This window comes from Eumetopias jubatus, unplaced genomic scaffold (genome assembly GCF_037043125.1).
Source record: "Eumetopias jubatus isolate StellerSeaLion01/CBP00866 unplaced genomic scaffold, mEumJub1_p1.0 scaffold_7, whole genome shotgun sequence".
In the NCBI taxonomy this organism is placed as follows: Eukaryota; Metazoa; Chordata; class Mammalia; order Carnivora; family Otariidae; genus Eumetopias; species Eumetopias jubatus.
Window position 1 is genome coordinate 64338086 of NW_028274813.1, and position 20604 is coordinate 64358689.

At 37.3% G+C, this 20604-nt stretch overlaps 1 protein-coding gene across 3 annotated transcripts in view; it reads right to left on the reverse strand.

Moving 5' to 3' along the window:
• The window catches only part of NUBPL (NUBP iron-sulfur cluster assembly factor, mitochondrial), a 216954-nt gene that overhangs the window by 45415 nt on the left and 150935 nt on the right, over positions 1–20604 (reverse strand). For all 3 annotated transcript variants that reach the window (XR_015768514.1, XR_015768513.1, XM_028114937.2), the window contains exon 7: positions 14570–14663. Coding sequence is in view for 1 of the 3 variants with exons in the window: in XM_028114937.2 (XP_027970738.1) it covers positions 14570–14663 (94 nt within the window). In the remaining 2 variants the exon portion in view is untranslated. The remainder of the gene's footprint in view (positions 1–14569; positions 14664–20604) is intronic.

Sequence of the window (20604 nt, forward strand, 5' to 3'; positions counted from 1 at the left end):
TATTATTTGATAATAATCTCTCTGAGATTGGTGTTACTATGCCATTTTGTAGACGAGGAAACTAAATCTCAGAGAAATAATTAAATGAAACTAATGTACCTAAGATGCCTGACATGATGCCTAGACACAGGGTAAACATTCAGTAAAAGATAGCTGATGTTGTTGTTGCTCATATTATCACCATTGTTATCTTTATTACTGTTATTAACAAAATGTCTTAGAAGTTGCTGGGAAGGTCATTTTTATATGTGCCATCAGGCAGCTCATCCTACTTTTCAAACTGTTCCATGGGTCACTACATCCTTCTATTTTTATTTGCTCTGCCCAAGGAACCAAACACTAGTAGACTGTTCTTCCTGTCTTTCAAAGATTGATGGAAATCACATCTCTGTAAAAATTATACTCAACTCTACTCCACAGATCCAATATACATCCACAATTTGCCACCTTCTAGGTTCTGTTATCAATCTATTTCACTGTTTTTTCATATCCAGGCATCTGGAAGGAATGTGATTCCAGTTCTGCCTCCATCTAGCTGTATGACTGACCTTTGGCAAGTAACTCAGAATCACTCTAGGTCTCAGTTTCCTTAGCTATAAAATTAATGCAAGGACTAGATAGTCTCCAAGGTCTCAGCTAGCTCTGATTACATGCTTTAGCACTGCCTCTGAACTGTAGTTTCCAAAACCACTCCTGTTCATCCTGACTGCTCAGTAAACCTATTTAAATGAATGTGAAATGCTACCCTACTCCAAGAATATGGTCCCTCAATCTCAGAGCCACTCTCTTCACGTAAATAAAACCTCCTTGGCTATTTCCACCAAATTCTCTCTTAATTATATGCCAGTACACAGGGGGTTTTCTATTGCATTAGCCCTAAAAAGTACTTTTAGCTTTCACAGGATACACTCATTTTATTATTTTAAATAGCCTTTGTCTACTATTTGTATTACCACTATACAATACAATTTCATGGGCAGTTATGATTTTTCTCATTGTTTAATCAAGCAAAACTGATACAATGCCATGTACAAAATAGGCACTTAACAAATAAGTGATTTAAACAATTTTCCTGTACTTTCAAATCATCTATCCTGGACTACTGCTGCATGAACTCTTGGTAACTCCCTGAACTAGGAGTTAAGAGCTCTGGATTCTGGCTGTGTTTACTATGTCTTTGTAACTATATAACCTTGAATAGCTCAGTAATTTCAATACATCTCAACGAACTCTTCTGTAAAGTCCACCTCGTTCCATTGCTCCTATTTCACTTAAAGAGATGTTCCATTAAAGAAAAAGAATGTAAAAGTGTTACAGAAATATTTGGTGACATTATTTTGATAGCTATAAGATCCTAGAGAGAGGGATTGAAGTGCCTTGGTTTCTCTGTACTTAACCCTAACTAACACAGTATCACAAGTAAGCATCCACACCATCTGAGTTTCTTTGTAATCTAAATAGTGCCATTCATGCATCTATTAATAACAACTTTTTGACAAGGACAATGATCATCTTCTATGTCCCGTCAAATGCTTACCGTATGTAAACATTCCATTAGAACTACCAGCCACATTTATAAAAGATTTTTTTGGGGTGCCTGGGTGCCTCAGTTGGTTAGGTGTTGCCTTCGGCTCAGGTCATGATCCCAGCATCCTGAGATCAAGTCCTACATTGGACTCCCTGCTCTGCAGGGAGCCTGCTTCTCCCTCTCCCTCTGCCCACCCCTCCTCATGCTCACATGTGGGTGCTCTCTTTCTCACTCTCAAATAAATAAATGCTTTTTTAAAAAAAGATTTTTTCATGTAAGAGCTCTTTTGCTGAAGTACATGTTCTTAAATAATTAAGTTCTTAATCACAATGTAATCAGTCTTTAGGACTATTCTCAGAAAAAAATTCTAGCCTTCTTTGAAGAATACAAAAACATAACTGGCCCACACATAAATCACTAACTACTTCTTTTGTTGTACCAAATTTTATTTTATTTTATTTTATTTATTTGTCAGAGAGAGAGAGAGAGAACACAAGCAGGGGGAGTGGGAGAGGGAGAAGCAGGCTTCCCGCCTAGCAGGGAGCCTGATGCAGGACTCGATCCCACGACCCTGAGATCATGACCTGAGCCGAAGGCAGACGCTTAACCGACTGACCAAATTTTAATGAATCATATAAGTTACCATTTCAAACAGCCCTACAATGACCTTTAGAATGTATAAAGAAATAAAGCAAACAAAAAACAAATAAAACCTCCATTAAAATTAATCATTATTAATCAATCTGTGCATCACAATCCAGATTTTTTCTTAAGATTTTTATTTATTTATTTGACAGGGAGAGACACAGAGAGAGAGGGAACACAAGCAGAGGGAGTGGCAGAAGGAGAAGCAGGCTTCCCGCTGAGCAGGGAGCCTGAGGAGGGGCTCGATCCCAGGACCCCAGGACCATGACCTGAGCCGAAGGCAGATGCTTAACGACTAAGCCACCCAGGTGCCCCCACAATCTAGATTTTTAAATTTTAAAGAAATTATATCAATTTTTTTCTTGTTACTGTATCTCTTTTCTTAAAATATGGTCTCTAAATCTGCTGTTACATTTTATCTTTATGATTCTTGGCTATCTACCTAATAAATTTTCATTTTTATCAGGGCATGAACCAATATGAACTAGTCCAAATTCTTCCTCTTTAATACCATCACTGATGATGTCACTTAAGTTTTCTCATGGAGGGTTAGTTCGGAAACCTGTGCTCCCTCTACTGACCACAGGAAATGTTAGGAGCAACAAAGAGAATGTTCAGTTTGCAATAAATGGAAGTATTTTCTGGGGGCAAAACATAGTATCATAAAACACCTATCTCAAGAATTCCAGGGAGAATTCTCTATCCATTTTCTAGAGTAAATGTCTAAGTCCAAACAATGAAATAATATTTTTAAATGTTATTTTCCAAGTTGTAATCTTTTTAAAAGGTTTTTTATCAACTGAGATTTACTATAAAAAAGATTATGTAGCAGATTCTGGCAAATATGTAAACATCCTAAACAATAATTATTTTTTTTAAAGGTTTTATTTATTTATTTGACAGAGACAGCGAGAGAGGGAACACAAGCAGGGAGAGGGAGAAGCAGGCTTCCCACTGAGCAGGGAGCCCGATGCAGAGCTGGATCCCAGGACCCTGGGATCATGACCTGAGCTGAAGGCAGGCGCTTAACGACTGAGCCACCCAGGTGCCCCTCAAACAATAATTATTTAAAGTACTGTTTTAATTGCTAACTCTCTCGACTATTAAAATGAAAATCTGTAACTGCATATCTGAATTTGGGTCAGAGTTCAGAGTAGTTAAACATTTAAAACTGATTATTCCAGATGTTGGGCTGATCATAATTATATCAGTGTGGAACTACTCAACTATGCCATTTTAAGTCTCAGGGCATATAGTATATCTAATTCCCATGTTTGATTGAGAACTTCAGTGTTGAAACCTAATATGTGCAACAAAAACTGCTCATAATTATACCTAGATGAGTAACTCCATACAACTCTTGAGTATATCAACATAAAGTCAACTAAGGCTTAAAAGCACAAATTAACTGCTATCGTTTTGGGTTTTGCGTGTGTGTGTGTTAAAGTAGGCTCCATGCCCAGCACAGAGCCCACTGCGGGGCTTGAACTCATGACCCTGAGATCAAGACCTGGGCTGAAATCAAGAGTTGGATGCTTAACCAACTGAGCCAGCCAGGTGCCCCAAATTAACTGCTATTCTTATGTTCACAGTACTCTAATATTTAGTGCTGCTGATTCTCCCAGATTTAAAGATACTTGCAGTAAAATCATCATTCAACTTCTGCTAGCTCAACATAAATAATAACAAATATATCATTATTCATTAAGTATAAAGTAGATTGGCTTTGGCACTTTTTAGGTCCTCCTGGCTTTCTCCTCTGTAGCCCCCAAATTTCCCTAATTATAAAAATTATTTGCTGTATGATCAAAGAATGTCCATTAATATTAGTATGTGATTAAGTAAAACATGATTAAAAAGGTAAATCTATCTCAAATGTACCCACAGACTGTGTTTCAACAGGAAATCTACATAATTCTTTCATGAGTCACAGTTTTGGACTCTATGCTCCATTCCATCAGAGAACTGACTATAGTCACCAAGGGGATATGTTTTATTAATTTAAAGATCAATCATTATTTTGCTCACTTTAGAAATGAATTATGGCACAGGAAATTTGTAAATGGCTGCCAAAAAGAATTATAAAAACACAATAATTAGTGGAAACCACAGTATTTCAAAATTACTGGTGACAGAAAGTGTGTGCACTCGGGAACTTTAATAAGAATTCAAGTTCATCAAAGGAATCTAGATGTGTATCTGCTACTTAGGGACAAAGACTGGCTCTTCAGTAATAAAGTTAACAGGTAATGGGCTTCCAATCACCTCACCTTAATGATGTTAATAAAGAATTCACCAGAGCTATCCAGACTGCTGGTCACTAAGGAACCACTTGGGACAAGTGAGACTGTCAGAGATTTTAAAGAGCTTGGGCTGGAAACAAACAGCTCATACTCTTCACTCACACTCTCTTGCTCTCTTATTCTCTTCCTCCCCTCACTTTTGATGTTTCCAGTAAGGTTAAGATAAAATCCTTACCTCTTTCCAATCTTGACTCCATCTTTAATGCTGATCAGTAAACACCTTGGGGAGCCTACTTGTTCTATACTTACATCTCTACAATTCAGAAAGAAAGCTGTTTTGCTCTTCTCTGAGAGTCTGTTCATGTTGTACTCTTAGATTTAATATTTTGCATCTCAAATTCTGTTAGATGCATGTATACCTCAGCCTGCCCATGCTCACAGTGAGCCACGACCAAAGGCTGTTTGTTTAATAATGAAACACATTCCTTTTATACATATTCTTTCTATAATATAAACTCCAGAGAGGAGAATTACTACTCCCCGGTTACCCTAACTTTATTTAACCAGGTATGTCTCAGGAAATAGAGACTGAGATTTAATATGGAAATGTTTTGCTCCATTTCCAAATACTATCATACTTGAGATGTGAAAACATTCTTCAGAGCTAAACTTCAGATTCTGATCAAATTTCTAAAATCTATGATCAAGTGCAAAAATTTTTAAATGGTAGATTGTGGGACTTGTACTTTTTCTACATACAAATGCTTAATGAATTTAAAAGTAGCTTTTAATATGAACCTGACTACCCACTGGCCATTATACTATTCATTGAACTTTAAGACATTAAGGAATTTTAGCTGTCAGGTATATATCATGAAGGAAATGCGCAGAAATTCTTAATGAAACTGAATGAACTACCTCAGAAGCTTCCCAACCAAACACAAGCTAAATGATCAAGGAATTCAAATGTCAGATAGGTTGGTGGAGACAATATAAGAATCATTTGAGGAAAGTCTTAAAATCCTGGGTCTTTCCATGTCATAGTCCAGAACTTGTTAATTCTCAGGCTATTTCTTTGAACTGTTAATTGGTATAACTTCCACCTATAAAATATGTTAACGCAAGTACAAGAGCCCAAAAAGCTTATTTCTTAAAAATTTAGATTGGAAACACTGTTGTTCATTAACCAATGACATTATATTTAATTTTATAATTTGATTCCTAATGTAACAAAGACTGAAGTTTCAGACTGAGTACCAGAAATCCCCTAAACAATAAAACCCTAGAATACAGTTTCTGTTCTTTAACACCTGGCTACAATTTGTATAACAAAAGGACAAATTTATTTTGAAAAGAATTTTTATAATTTGATAAATAAACAATAATTCTCTCCTACATCATGCAATTCTTGACAAATACCCATTAATTATAACTCTGCCCAGTATTTGCATGGAAACACAGTACATATGGAAGAAGTCCAAAACTGACTGTCTCCTTCAAAGTTCCATTCTGTAAATTGAAAACATAAATGAAGATTTAATATCTCTAAATACTAGGAATAGCTATGACCTAAGTTTTCTACTTTTAAAGTACCAGCATGTTCCTAGCTTTACAGTTTGAGGTCATTATAAACTGTAAAACTATAAGGGAAACAAAGCACTAAAATCCAAAATAGCCAAACGTTTTTCTTTGAGTTTAATGGTTTACCAAAGGATCAGTACTGGATCTTTAAAGAATTACTCTTTTAAATTTGAAAACAATCCTAAGAAGGGAAAGAAATAGCTATTCAAAAAAAATTAAAGACTTCATTGAGGTTACCTAAGTGAAACCACTATGTTCCTTTTGCTTTGAGAGAGTAAATACCAGATAGCAAGGGAACTATTTCAAGTGATGGCCTAAGGTAATTCACTCATTCAACAACAGCAACAATAAGCTTCTAATCCTCTAAAACCCAATAGGTTTTCATATTACCAAAACTACTATCCAAATTAGCAATCAAAGAGTGTTACCTGAAAAGAGATCATTGATTAGGCCAAACAAACGGCTGATGGAGGGAAAAACACTAGTGTAGACTTGTACGGCTTTTTCTCATGTATCTTTGATGAATGAATAGGAGGTCAGTTACTGTAGCAATAGGCCCAGTGCTTTTCACAAGCAATAAATGACTTTCATTTTAAACAATGACTGAAATATTAAGGTGGCTTAATTTAAAATTCCTACTTCATCTCATTTAAATGAATGAGAGGCAGAAAGGCCTCTGGCTTTCCTTCTATCCATAGGGTCCAGACAGAAAGGGTCACAGACAGGAAGAAAGGGCATCATCTCATTTCTGTAACTTAATGCCCGTCTGCTAGTGCAACTACTCTTGGGCCCATTGATATTTAGCATATCATCTAGCTGACTACTCTGCCATACACAGTAACTCCCTCTCTAGGAGAAAGTAATCAAAGCAGGACCCACACTAGGAATATCTGCCTGCTTTCTGTTCCACTTGTGCCCTTCACTGAAAGACAAAGAGAACAAAGAAGGGACCATGATGGCTCCTTCTCAAGTGTTCAATCTTTGTCCCTTCTATTACAAAAACCATTTCCAAAAGTTTCACTCCTACATCAATTTTTTACTTAATAAAGGGCAACTTTTTTTCATAACTCTATCCTATCAAAATAAATTCTTCTATCCATTACTCCCCACTATACAAAATGTACTTATGTCACTTCTTATCTACAAATAAATGTTCTGTTCATAAACTTGATGACAGTAAAATTGTGCCTTGTGATAGTACAGATTTCACTACTTTGCACTACTGGTATCTGTATTACTCACAAATCTTTGCTTTGCCTTTCATCTACTGCAAGTCACTAATTCACAATTATAATGAGGACCAGGAGAAAAAGAGAAGCTGTTCTAGTTATTTTCCACTTGCTGCACTTGACTCCCTTTTCCCCCACCAAGCTCTGCCTCATTCTCCAACCCCTCTGCCCTGCTCAGTGCCTGGGTAGCTGACCTCTGTGGACTATACCACCTGAGTTTTCTTACCCTCTGGCTTCCAATGGGGATCTGCCAGTAGGAGGTACCTGCAGGATATGAGACCCTGAGAGGAAAAAGAGGCTGCAGTATTATTATGTACCTCAGACACCACTCATTCCCTGCCTTGCAGCAGTTCTGGCCTTGGCTAAGTTCCTCTGTGGCCGCAGCTCCCAACAGGCAGACCCTCTTCCATGGCTCTAGCAGTTGCCAGGTTCTACCGACACAGTTCATTCCCAGGCTCCATTAAGCAGAAGGGACAGTAATAACTTCCTACTGTCACTAGTCTCTGGGTACTTCGCCCTCTCTTGCTGGTTTCCTTAATGCTGCCCACACCTCTATTACCATTCCCCTCATTAACTTCATTCTGTTAATTCCTTTTAAGGTATGTCATCTGTTTCCTGCCAGGACCCTGACTAATACAGCATCTGAATACAAATAACTTACTAAAACTCTTCAATTTCTTGAAAAAGAAAACATGCTTCACATATTCCATGTGACGTATCAACTCTTCACTTAATTCCAAGAGTTAAAATCAAATTCACATAGTCTTTATATAGTCATGTAGAGAACCTCAGTTAAAGCAAAGGAGGAAAGAAAAAAATTAGGTAACATCTATTAGAATTCAAATACCACCACAGTGCCTATATTTTCAAAATATCCGAGGTACTTATAATGTTCCTCAAAGAGATATTAATCCTCTTCTATTATGGAAGAGCAGATAAGTGTTTGAAAATCCCAAGGGCTCATCAGTATGTCTTAAAAAACCCAGAAGTTAACCCTGGAATCTACAGTATATGGCAACAAGTAATTTAAAAGCTTAACAAACAACAAGCAAAAACCCAGCACACTGAATCACTTGGGGAAAAAAGCGGAGGGAGTAAGAAAAATAAAACCAGCAGTGACAACTCTGCCTTTGTCCCTTGACAAGCTCAACAAGAGAAATCCAAAGACTATAATTGGTTATTTCCCATCCTTTATCCTGTCTCTTTTCCGTCTAGCAATTACTACAACTACTAGGTATTTGTAGCATGTAATGATTCAATAGCCCATGTATGCTCAAATTTAAATCATTAGTCACTAATACTGCTGTCAACATATTTATTACTGTTGTTGGTACACAACACTTTTAACACAAAGGACAATTTTTTTTTTCTTTAAAGTTTCTTCTTATAATGAGCTTGTCATCCATTCGAAGGAACAAAAAAAAAAAATGGAACGCATATAAAGAGTTGCTAATTTGCATTCAGTAAAAGGAACTTTTTGCTTATACAGGTCTGCCTCCATAAATTTTCCAAAAGGATGTCCCTTTCCAAATATAAAACATTTCATTTCATTCTCAACATGGCTTGGAGATATGCAAAGTTGACATAAAGGCTCTTTCTAATTGACAACATCTCACCACCACCCCCACCAAAAAACTCAAAGTAGTTTCTAAAAAATTGTAATACATTTAGATGGAACTTTTACATTATCTTATTTGATCCTTATAGATCTGTGGGGTAGGCAAGTATTCCACCGGTAAGGATAAATAGTCAGAGAGGCAGTTAGCACCTTGCTAAGCATCCCTGCAAGTAAATGAGAGAATTTATTACTGTCTTACAATGGAGCAATGCTAGTGATTCTCCCTAATAATTTGGTACAGAGCCTGTATGTAACCAAATAGCAAGTGTCCACATGCACATTATTTCCCAGACACCAAAACAAAGTTAATATTAAAAGGTATCATCTAGCCACAAGGACATTATATATATAGAACAGGAAAAAGGACAGCATAAATAAATCCCTAAAATGAAAGTATTTTTCTCTCAAAGAGTGAAATAAAATGCCTGTTTTTAATAAATGCCTTTTTAAACTTATACAGAAAAACCACCTGGGTAAAAGCAGTTGGGGTGGAGGAGATCACAAGACTGAGCTAGCAGGATGGTAAGAAAGATAAGGAGGCACAAATCTGTTTATATAAAAGGTGATAACTAGTCAAGTAGTTTTGTTATTTATTCAATCAATATTAATTACATAAGCCACTGTCCAAGGTACTCTAAGAAATACTATGATGAATAGGAAAAAGTTCTGTATTCAAGTAGCTTACATCCCAGTTGAGAAGATAATACAGGCACACAGATAAAACACTCATTCACTGATCCAACATTTCCTGAGTGGTTACAGGAAGGCACGGAGTTTGGCACTGTGAGAAATACAAGAACGAATTAAGCAAATCCTTAGCCCTCCAGGGAGTAACAGTCTGAAGAAAACACAGCTTTGCAGGCTATAAATGGAGAACATTAGAAGTGCTACAGGAGTGGTCTAAATGAAATGCTACGTGAATTCCAAAGACGAAGAAATGATTCCCAAGTAGGAATTTGAGGAAGATGACAGGGAGTAGACATTTGAAATAAAGGGTATGCAGGATCTGGGTATCCACTGATTAGAGAAGAAAGATAGTCTAAGTGAGGGTCAAATATACAAAAAGACAGAAACTTTGGGAAGTAAAGGGAGAATAGAGGGGGCAGTGAGTACCTAAGGGTTTTGGGAGGGGACTCCCAGGTTATGTGAAGGAGTTTAGGAGGAAGGAGAGGGAAGTCAAATCACAGAGGGGGCTCAAATGGGAGTTTAAAAAGCTTATATGGTTTATGGAATATGGGACATAAGAAAAGGTAGAACACAGAGTATCTTAAAAGAGTTCTAAAGTCAATGATAAGAGGAAAGGAAAATTGGGTTCATAATTAGAGAAGAGATAATTCATTTAGTCCTAGAAAGAATGATATGGATCTGATAGGCTGTTCCGGATAATATAAACTGATGAAAGCCATGATTCAAACCAGTTCAGCCACTCATTGGTTGGTACCCTTCCTGGGAGATAGCCCAAACCTGAGGAACTAAGCCTTTAACACACACGCACGCATAAACACACACACACAATCACATGTATCTCCCTCCCACCCTACACACATCATTTTGGTAGGATACTTTTATTGCTGGATTTTTTTTCTAAGTATAAAATTAATAGATGTTCAGTGCTGAAAATCTAGTCTTTTCATTGCTGTTAATTTTAATATTGACATAATGACCCATAGTATGAATGTACTAACACTGATAGTTGCAATTCTATACTGAGAGCCAGTGTTCCTAGAAACTAGCTGTCCAAGACCAGTATGATCAGCCCAAAGATGATATTGGTCTTTCCAAGAATCATTTGGGGCTCTACTCCTAAAGGTCAAAGAAGACTGCTTCTAGACTATCTCCAGACCTTCCCTGGAATATATGAGTTAAAGAAGCCCAAAGCAATCTCTCAGGAATCAAAACAGAAACAAAACTGAACATAGTAAACATTAATACAGACTGTTAGTTGGATACTTGTCACATAGGGGTACACAGGTTTAGGCATATTCATGAACAAATTTATTTTTATCAGGGAATAATTAGGCTAATTTCAACCTAATGAGTTTGAATGGACTAGAATTAAACTCAGAAAATCACTAAGTCAAATTTTGTTGGGCTTTGTATTAGAACAGCTTTAAGTACAGGTTGAGAGCATGAGCTTTAAACACAATCAGAACTGATATGAGCCTCAGCTATGAACTACTGTAACTGTGTGACCTTGGGAAAGCTGCTTAACTCTTCAAAGATTTAAGAAAATAAGGATAATACCTGTGATAATTAAATAGAAAAATTAATATATGAAAGACTGTCCTTAAATGGCAGTTTATTAATAATGGGCAATTATCATGGTGCCAACTTATACAGAAAGATGTCTTTAAAAAATTAGTGCTTTCCATTTACTTTTTAAAATGATAAATATATACATGCTCATTAAAGAAAATTTAGAAAATACTAATAAATAATAATTTTACTTCCATAGTCCAGAAATCACTAAGTTTATGAATTTTCAAAAGCATCTTTAGTAGCTGGCCCTATTTTTTTTTTTAATGCATCACTTTTTTTTTTTAATGGGAAGTAAAATATATGTTATGTTTCTATAATAGAATAATGAACACCTGAAGTTTCATTTTCTGATTTCTTCCCCTTAGGCTGAGAAAAAGCAAAGCAAACAAGGTATGGTGCTATCCTGAATGCTCTACAACGTATCATATTTATTTATTTATTTATTTATTTATTTAAGATTTTATTTATTTATTTGAGAGAGAGAGAGAGAATGAGAGATAGAAAGCACGAGAGGGAAGAGGGTCAGAGGGAGAAGCAGACTCCCTGCTGAGCAGGGAGCCTGATGTGGGACTCGATCCCGGGACTCCAGGATCATGACCTGAGCCGAAGGCAAGTCGCTTAACCAACTGAGCCACCCAGGCGCCCTACAACGTATCATATTTAATCTTTTTTTTTTTTTTTAGAGACCAAGAGAGAGCACACGGGGGCGGGGCAGAGGGAGAGAGGAGAGAGAATCTGCGATCATGACCTGAGCTGCAATCAGGAGTCAGACACTTAACAGACTGAACCACCCAGGCACCCCTCATATTTACTCTTTAAAGCTCATCTCCATCAGTGTTTTATAATTCCCCTCAAATCCATGATCTCTTTGTCCTGTGAGAGCCCTGATATCATGGGGTTTAGATTTCTCATATCGCACTTTTCACACTGAATCGTACTTCTTTTCTTAGCAGCCATTTGCCGCCCCCCCCCGCCCTTCCCCTTGTTCTATCTTTTAGAGCTGGGGCTTCTAACCTAAGAACTGTGGACTTCCTGAAATGACACATTAAAATAGTATTTCTGTAGATACAAATACATCTCCCTGGGGAGAACCCATATATTAATCAATCTCAAAAAAGTTCTGAGTATCACAGAACTCTGGTCTAGGGAAAATAACTGTGACTTAATTACCCCTGGATCTTCTATAGTGCTTAGCATCTATATTTATATGAATAAATATTTGTTGATCTAAAATTTTATTATTGAAGCATAAAGTCAATATTGAATATGTAAAATTTATCTATCCTTTAAAATATATTTTCCTCATATATTTTTCTCATTCCTCATTTCCTCATCTTAACATAAAAAATACTGTTTCTGAAAGAATGGTGGTTATCAGGATTTAGCAAGAAGAGGAAATGAAGAGTTATTGTTTAACAGATAGAGTTTCAGTTTGGGAAGATGAGAAAGTTCTGGAGTTGGATGGTGGTGATGGTTGCACAACAATATGAATGTACTCAATACTACTGAACTGTTATGTTTTACCACCACTACAACAAAAAAATGCTGCTTTTTATTATCATATGATATTAATGACCTATTTATTACAGGGCAGACTCTTCATCAAAGGAAAGGAATAAAGAAATATTACTGGTTAAATTTTAGCATATAAGAAAGAAGCAAATCTTTTTTTTTTTTTAATATTTGATATATCTTTTGCCTTGAGTGTTTTTATTTATTTATTTATTTTGACAGAGAGAGACACAGCGAGAGAGGGAACACAAGCAGGGGGAGTGGGAGAGGGAGAAGCAGGCTCCCCGCCGAGCAGGAAGCCCGATGCGGGGCTCGATCCCAGGACCTCGGGACCATGACCTGAGCCGAAGGCAGACGCTCAACTGACTGAGCCACCCAGGTGCCCCGAAAGAAGCAAATCTTAACCTCAATCTATACATTGTTGGTTTTAGAGTATAAGCACAAATAAAAATAGGGTGATATAATCATAAATCCTATCCAAATAGTGGGGCTGTTATCTGAGTAAATAAAGGTAAATTGCTTGGGGCTATCAGTTTATCTGTGTGAAGTAAATTTCACTTTTTCAATGTACCAAGTCAAAATTCAGGGAACAGATGATAATTTAGCCCAATTCTATCAATATATTATACACATAAATAATGTAAGCATTTTGGAAGTCTGCAACAGGCATTTCAAGGTGCCAGGAGCACATTTTATTCAATAAACTTTTAGTGAGTATTCTTAGGATTCAGAGATACACAAGTCTCTGAAAACTACTTAAAAAAACCAAAAGCAGATTATCTAGTACACTGATTACAAAAACAATGTATTCAACTACTTTCCTATGTCATTTCAATTTACTCCCATCTCATACTTTCTAGCTTGCTTCACCAAAGAAAAAGTCTCAAACTCAAATAAGGTAACAAATATATTTAAATATCTAAAATATTCATGTTACTGCCCTTTGGGGCAGCCTGAAAAAAAAATCATTTTCATGATGCTATATTGATATTTCCAATCAATGTGTATAATTTATCAAAAATCTAGATTCTAAACCTTTTGATGATTAAATGTCAGTAATATTTCTTGGTTATTTATTACCCATAGATAACTGATTTGTAATGACATTTTAAAATTCCATTATTGGGGCGCCTGGGTGGCTCAGTTGGTAAACGTCTGCCTTTGGCTCGGGTCATGATCCCAGGGTCCTGGGACTGAGCCCCGCATTGGGCTCCCTGCTCAGCGGGAAGCCTGCTTCTCCCTCTCCCACTCGCCCTGCTTGTGTTCCCTCTCTCGCTGTGTCTCCCTCTGTCAAATAAATAAATAAAATCTTAAAAAAAAAATTCCATTATTTTCCCAAAGTCCTTATATATAAGAGAGATTTACAATTATTTCTCCACTGGAATTTAGGAAAATCCTTGGAAACAGATTCAACACAAAAGCTAACTACTGATATTTAAATTCTGTATCACAGAAAAGATATCTACTACCATAATGAAGTATTGTGTAGTTGATGTAAGCTCATATGTTTATTGCCCTCTTAAGGTTAACATTAAATAATCAGCTGAATATAAAATTTTCCCATACTCATATTTACCAAAAATCCAAATTTTCCTAATATTTACTTATATTCAGTATTTACTGAATAAATATTTACTGAGTGCCTGCCATGTAGCAGTCACTGCAGGTGACTGTGAACCAAACAGCCATGTTCTACCTAAACAATATTTAAGTGTTATTGTTTTTCTAGAACACAGATTTATATCACCACCTTTTCAAAATGTCTTTACGTTTTTGTAAACACACTCACTCTGGTAATATTTTGAAAATTTTAATTTATGAATCTGATCCCTAAATAAAAATTTATAAATAACGGTTTTGTAAGACATAAAAATGTTTGCCTGTCATAGAGTTTGTTTTTCTATATGGCAATAGCAAAACAACAAAGACAGCACAAATTAAAGTTTAAGATTACCTGAAATGGGAATATGCTGTGAGACTGATATCTGCACATCTCCAGTTCCTGGTGGCATGTCAACAACTAAATAGTCGAGTTGGCCCCAATCTACCTACAAACCAAGATGACACAAATAACATCACTGTATAACAATTACAGTGAATAGTGATATAAATAAAAATAAGTGTGTTAATAACAAAATCCAAAATAACAGCTTTCACTTAAGCCATTACTGTCAGGGACCGTGCTGAAGACTAAGGATAAGTGAACAAGTAAGAGACACTTTCTGGCTCCAGCAGACCTTCTTTGAATGAAAAGGTTAAATTTCTGAATGACCACTCCTCTCTTGCCCCAACCCCCAACACATACACACATACATACACACACACACACACATGCCAAAGGTGAACCCATTCCACAGTGGGCTTCTATGCAGAACAATACTTTATTTTCTTTAAATTTTTTATTGTTATGTTAATCACCATACATTGCATCATTAGTTTTTGATGTAGTGTTCCATAATTCACTGTTTGTGCATAAAACCCAGTGCTCCACGCAGAACATGCCCTCTTTAATACCCATCACCAGGCTAACCCATCATCCCACCCCCCTTCCCTCTAGAACCCTCAGTTTGTTTTTCAGAGTCCATCATCTCTCATGGTTCATCTCCCCCACCGATTTACTCCCCTTCATTCTTCCCCTCCTGCTATCTTCTTCTTTTTTTTTTCTTAACATATATTGCATTATTTGTTTCAGAGGTACAGATCTGTGATTCAACAGTCTTGCACAATTCACAGCACTCACCATAGCACATACCCTCCCCAATGTCTATCACCCAGCCACCCCGTCCCTCCCGCCCCCCCCACCATTCCAGCAACCCTGTTTGTTTCCTGAGATAAAGAATTCCTCATATCAATGAGGTCATATGACACATGTCTTTCTCTGATTGACTTATTTCGCTCAGCATAACACCCTCCAGTTCCATCCACGTCGTTGCAAATGGCAAGATCTCATTCCTTTTGATGGTTGTATAATATTCCATTGTGTATATATACCACATCTGAATGCCGATGATATGATACTTTATGTGGAAAATCCAAAAGACTCCACCCCAAAACTGCTAGAACTCATACAGGAATTCAGTGAAGTGGCAGGATATAAAATCAATGCACAGAAATCAGTGGCATTCCTATACACCAACAACAAGACAGAAGGGAGACAAATTAAGGAGTTGATCCCATTTACAATTGCACCCAAAACCATAAGATACCTAGGAATAAATCTAACCAAAGAGGCAAAGGATCTGTACTCAGAAAACTATAAAATACTCAATACTTTATTTTCATTGGGAATAGCTTAGGAAGGCTTTAGCTTTGTGTCCTTGGGTTTTTTTGGTAAAGCATTTCCTATGGCAGACCCTAATATAATTTTTAAAAGTTTATTACTTTTCCTTCATAAAACACACCAATAATGATAACCAAAGCTTATTAAGAAAAATTTAGAAACATAACTAGACTTCTAATACTATTAACATTTTGATTATTTTGATTATTTCTTTCCAGGCTTCTCAGTATCTATACCTAGAAAATTCAGCTATATTACCAAGTTCTTAAGGCTCAGCCTTAAGGCTCAGGCTCAATTTAGATAGGTCTTAAGGATTCCTCAGACTCTTTTCTCCTTAGATGACTCCTCCCTCTGAGTACACAGTCTCAGTGAATAGCCCTATGTTCTTCTCATTTGCCTAAGGTGGAAGCTTGGAATCATACTGAACTCTTCCCTTTCCCTCACTAGCCCCAATCACTTATTCGGCCTTCTAAAAATCTCTCAAGTGTATCTACTTCTCTCTGCCCATTGCCAAGAACCCAATGGAGACCACAACCATCTATCACGAAAGCCTCCCAAACAGTCTCTCTGCTTTGACACTGCCCATTCAGTCTATTCCTTTTTTTTTTTTAAGATTTTATTTATTTCATTGACAGAGAGAGACACAGTGAGAGAGGGAACACAAGCAGGGGGAGTGGGAGAGGGAGAAGCAGGCTTCCTGCTGAGCAGGGAGCCTGACGCGGGACTTGATCCCAGGACCCTGGGATCATGACCTGAGCCGAAGGCAGACGCTTAACAACTGAGCCACCCAGGTGCCCCATCCAGTCTATTCCTAACACCAGTGAAAAATGGTCCATCTAAAATGCAAGTCTGATAGTGCCACTTTTTTGTTTAAAATTCTTCTATTGCTTTTAGGATAAAGTCTGAGCTTAAGCTCCAGAACACTCTGCCTGGTGGTCTTCACCTGCTAATTCATCCTCATTTTTCAGATCCCAGCTTGAAATTCACTTCCCTTAACTTCCATTAGATTAGATTCATTCATTCATTCCCCCATAGAATGTTTCCGTACCTACTACATATTAGGCATTAGCTAGGTACTGACAAGTAAATGGTACCATGGTCTCTAGCCACACAGAATTTATAATATAGAAGGAGACAGATATTAAGCACATAATGAAATAACCTCTGCAAAGGAAAGAGGTTAGTAAATGTAAGCAAGTGAAAGAAAATCAACATAGCTAGAGAGCAATAATTCATTCATCTATTAACACATATATTTAACACATATTTATTGAGAATTGATTAGGTACCAGGCACTGTTCCAGGTGATGGGGATAGAGCAGTGGACAAAACAAAGTCCCAGCCATTCCACAGCCACTGTGGAAGGAGTGAGGGAGTCAGGCAGACAAACAGAAAGACAAATCAGAGGGTATAAAGTGCTATGAAGAAAACAAGTATCCTTTACTATACAAAATTACTTGGTTCCTAATTCAGATATACAGATCAAATAGCAAGAGATATTTTAAAAATCTCTTTAATTTCTGAATTTGATAGCAAGTAGTAAGAGTTCAGACAGCAAAGCATTTATCAAAAAATTTCTTTTTTAAAGATTTTGTTATTTATTTGAGAGAGAGAGAGCAAGAGCACGAGCAGGGGGAGGGGCAGAGGGACAAGCAGAATCCCTGCTGAGCAGGGAACCCGACAACACGGGGCTCCATCCCAGGACCCTGAGATCATGACGTGAGCTGAAGGCAGATGCTTAACTGACTGAGCCACCCAAGTGCCCCAAGAATTTCTTTTAATCTCTTTGATTCCCAAAATCAAATGGTAAAGATATGCTTGACCAGTAGGGAAAAAGAACAGAATGGTGGAAGATACTACTTTTTTAAACTGAGTGAAGTCAGAAAATAACTGAAGCAGTAGACTGAAGGAAAAAAGCTTTCCAGGAAGAAGCAACTGCAAGTGCAAAAAAGGTTCTAACCAGTGGGGATCTGCTTGGCAAATTTGAGGAATAGCTAGGAAGTCAGTACAGCATTTCTAAAACAGCACCCCCACCCCCAAACATCAATCTCTCTCCTCTGACTTTGTTTTCCTTCAAAACATTTATCAGTACCTGACATTATATATTTACTTGTCTTTTAGGAATTTTATGATATTTCTCAAACACAAGTATTTGATACTGATTGAATGACACATTTTAAAACAATGATGAAATGATGAACATAAAGCAGTTTATTTTCAATTTAGGGTTCCTTGGTTTGAAAAATAGTTACCCCAAACCTACCCAGGGCCATCATCTATGAAACTATCTACAAAAAATATTAAGGATACTTTTCATTTTATATCCTCTGCACTGAAACCCTTAGCACTGGCAGACTGACAAGTCTCTTTGTTTCAGAGAACATCAAATGATTTTGCCAACAATTTATCATTGTTGTTCCCTGGCATTTAATCATATTTTTCACAGTGGCTCCAACTTTTTATTTCTTTAAAGAGAACTACTATTAGAGTTCTGAGGAACTAAAAATACTTCACTGTTAAGACAATTTCAAATGACTCTTAAATTGCATTTAAACTAAAAAATGATTCTGGCCCAGCACCTTGATCACACACAGTAGGCGTTCCACAGAGGCATGCCGACTTGAACTAAAGTAAGTATGTGAATTCTAGTCTTACAGCAGTCACTAATACTAACACTGCAATATACTGGCTGCCAGCAAGTTCCAGTTCTCTTGTAAAAGAGTCAGCAAAGCATTGATTTTAGAGTCATTTGGGTATTCTCCAGATTCTACTTTGTTTATTCTTCTAAGTTGTGTGTTACTAAATGCAGGTAAATAAGTACTAGCAAAACACTCAGGTACCTCATTTAGTAAAAACCAGTGGCAGATCCCACTGGGATTTTGTGTGGCCTAAAGATATACAGTTTGTGTGATCCTTTCTAAGAATAAGAACACAAAATTATGAAGGCACAATTTGGTACAAAAGTAAATATTTATTTAGAATGTGACAAGAAATCACCCTAAAATGCTGAAGCTGTAGAGATTCAAGTTCCTTTCTCTGAGATCTCTTGAGTAACATAAATGTTTACATAGAAATGCTTCCTGACTGCAACCTGCTTCCTCTCTCTACCTGGAACATTCTACAACTCCCAGAATCCCACAGGAAACCAAGTGAGCATGGAACCTGGAATTTAAACTTCATTAGCCTCATGGTAACCTCACCTCTGGTAAAACCCTCTCAGGCTCCAGACTAAAAGGATCCCATCAGGACAGAGTAAATCAGTCTAGAAGTAGAGTTACCAAGGTAGTTCAGAGATGCCCTATGGATGAAGAGGCGGCACTACAGCCAAATTCAGCAATGTGGTTAGGGAGTCAAACATGTGCATCAAATCTGAAGGGGGAAGTGCCTGGGTGGCTCAGTCGGTTAGGCTTCCAACACTTGGTTTTCGTTCAGGTCATGATCTCAGGGTCATGGGACTGGGGCTCAGCAATGAGTCTGCTCGAGCTTCTTTCTCCTCCCACTCCTTTCCCCTCTGCTTCTTCCCCTGCTCGTGCTTATGTGCACTCTCTTTCTCTCTCTAAAACAAATAAATGAATGAATGAATGAATGAATAAATAAATAAAATCTTTAAAAAATAATCTGAAAGGGAACATAAACAGCATAATGGGAGGATCAAAAACAATGCCAGTGGTCAGAAGGATAGGGTGAGGTACAGATCAAGGGGTAACAGTTCAGACCTGAGTCAGCTGAGAGAGGCTCTGTAAAAGATGTCTCTTTTATACCGTAACATACAACCTCTAAAGGGTTTGAGATAATAGGATTTTGGTATCCAAATATAATGCTGCCACTGAGCTTTTGTCCAAAGCCATTTAAATAACATTAGAACATTGTTTTTTCCATCTGTCCTATAGATACACATGCAGTTGTGCATTGTTACAACATCACCACTTAAATTATTGCCTTTCTTTTATTGCTCTTTCACTTTGTTTACTAAGATATCCAACACCTGAAAGTTATGCCACCAGGAATAATTACTAAATCTGTGTTAAGTTATTTTCATTTCTTTTTTTGGGGGGGTCAACCTTATGAAGGGAAACTGTTCCCAACTAGCACTGATTGGGGTCATTTTAGGCTGATAGGCCTTCTCCGAACAATAGTTTATATTTTATGTTCAAAATACTGCCTGATGATCAGAAAGTAACTCAAAAACTGGAATAAAGGCAATTCCCTCCTTTCTGAGGAGATAAAAGTGTATCTTCTATTTGGGCAGATAAAGTAATTTATCTTTTTCAGGACATTAGTTATGAAGAGTGTGATGCTACGAACGAGAAAAGAACATAGGCCACTTTCTTCCATGGACACTTCTGTTAAGAAGCTGACTGAAGCCACAACAATCGGGCCTCGCTCTAGAGGACACTGGGAGCACAAGTGCAGACAGGCTGAGCTATAAATGTGAAAAGAAAGGGCCCAGAGATGCATTCCATTTTTGGCTTCTTAGCTGGCTCAAGCAGTTTACCACAGTCAGCCTCTATGATAGCAGTTTCCATCATCATCACTAAACAGGCCACATTTAAGCACCATAGGGTCAACATATGCTTCTCCAAAGTAAGGTGAAGTGTCCCAGAATGCTTAGGTCTGCTAGCAAGGCCAATATGAGCCGGATGAAAATAACATCAGTGGGGTAGACCCTGGGCCCTGTGGAATCAGGGAGGAAAATCATTGCCAAGAAA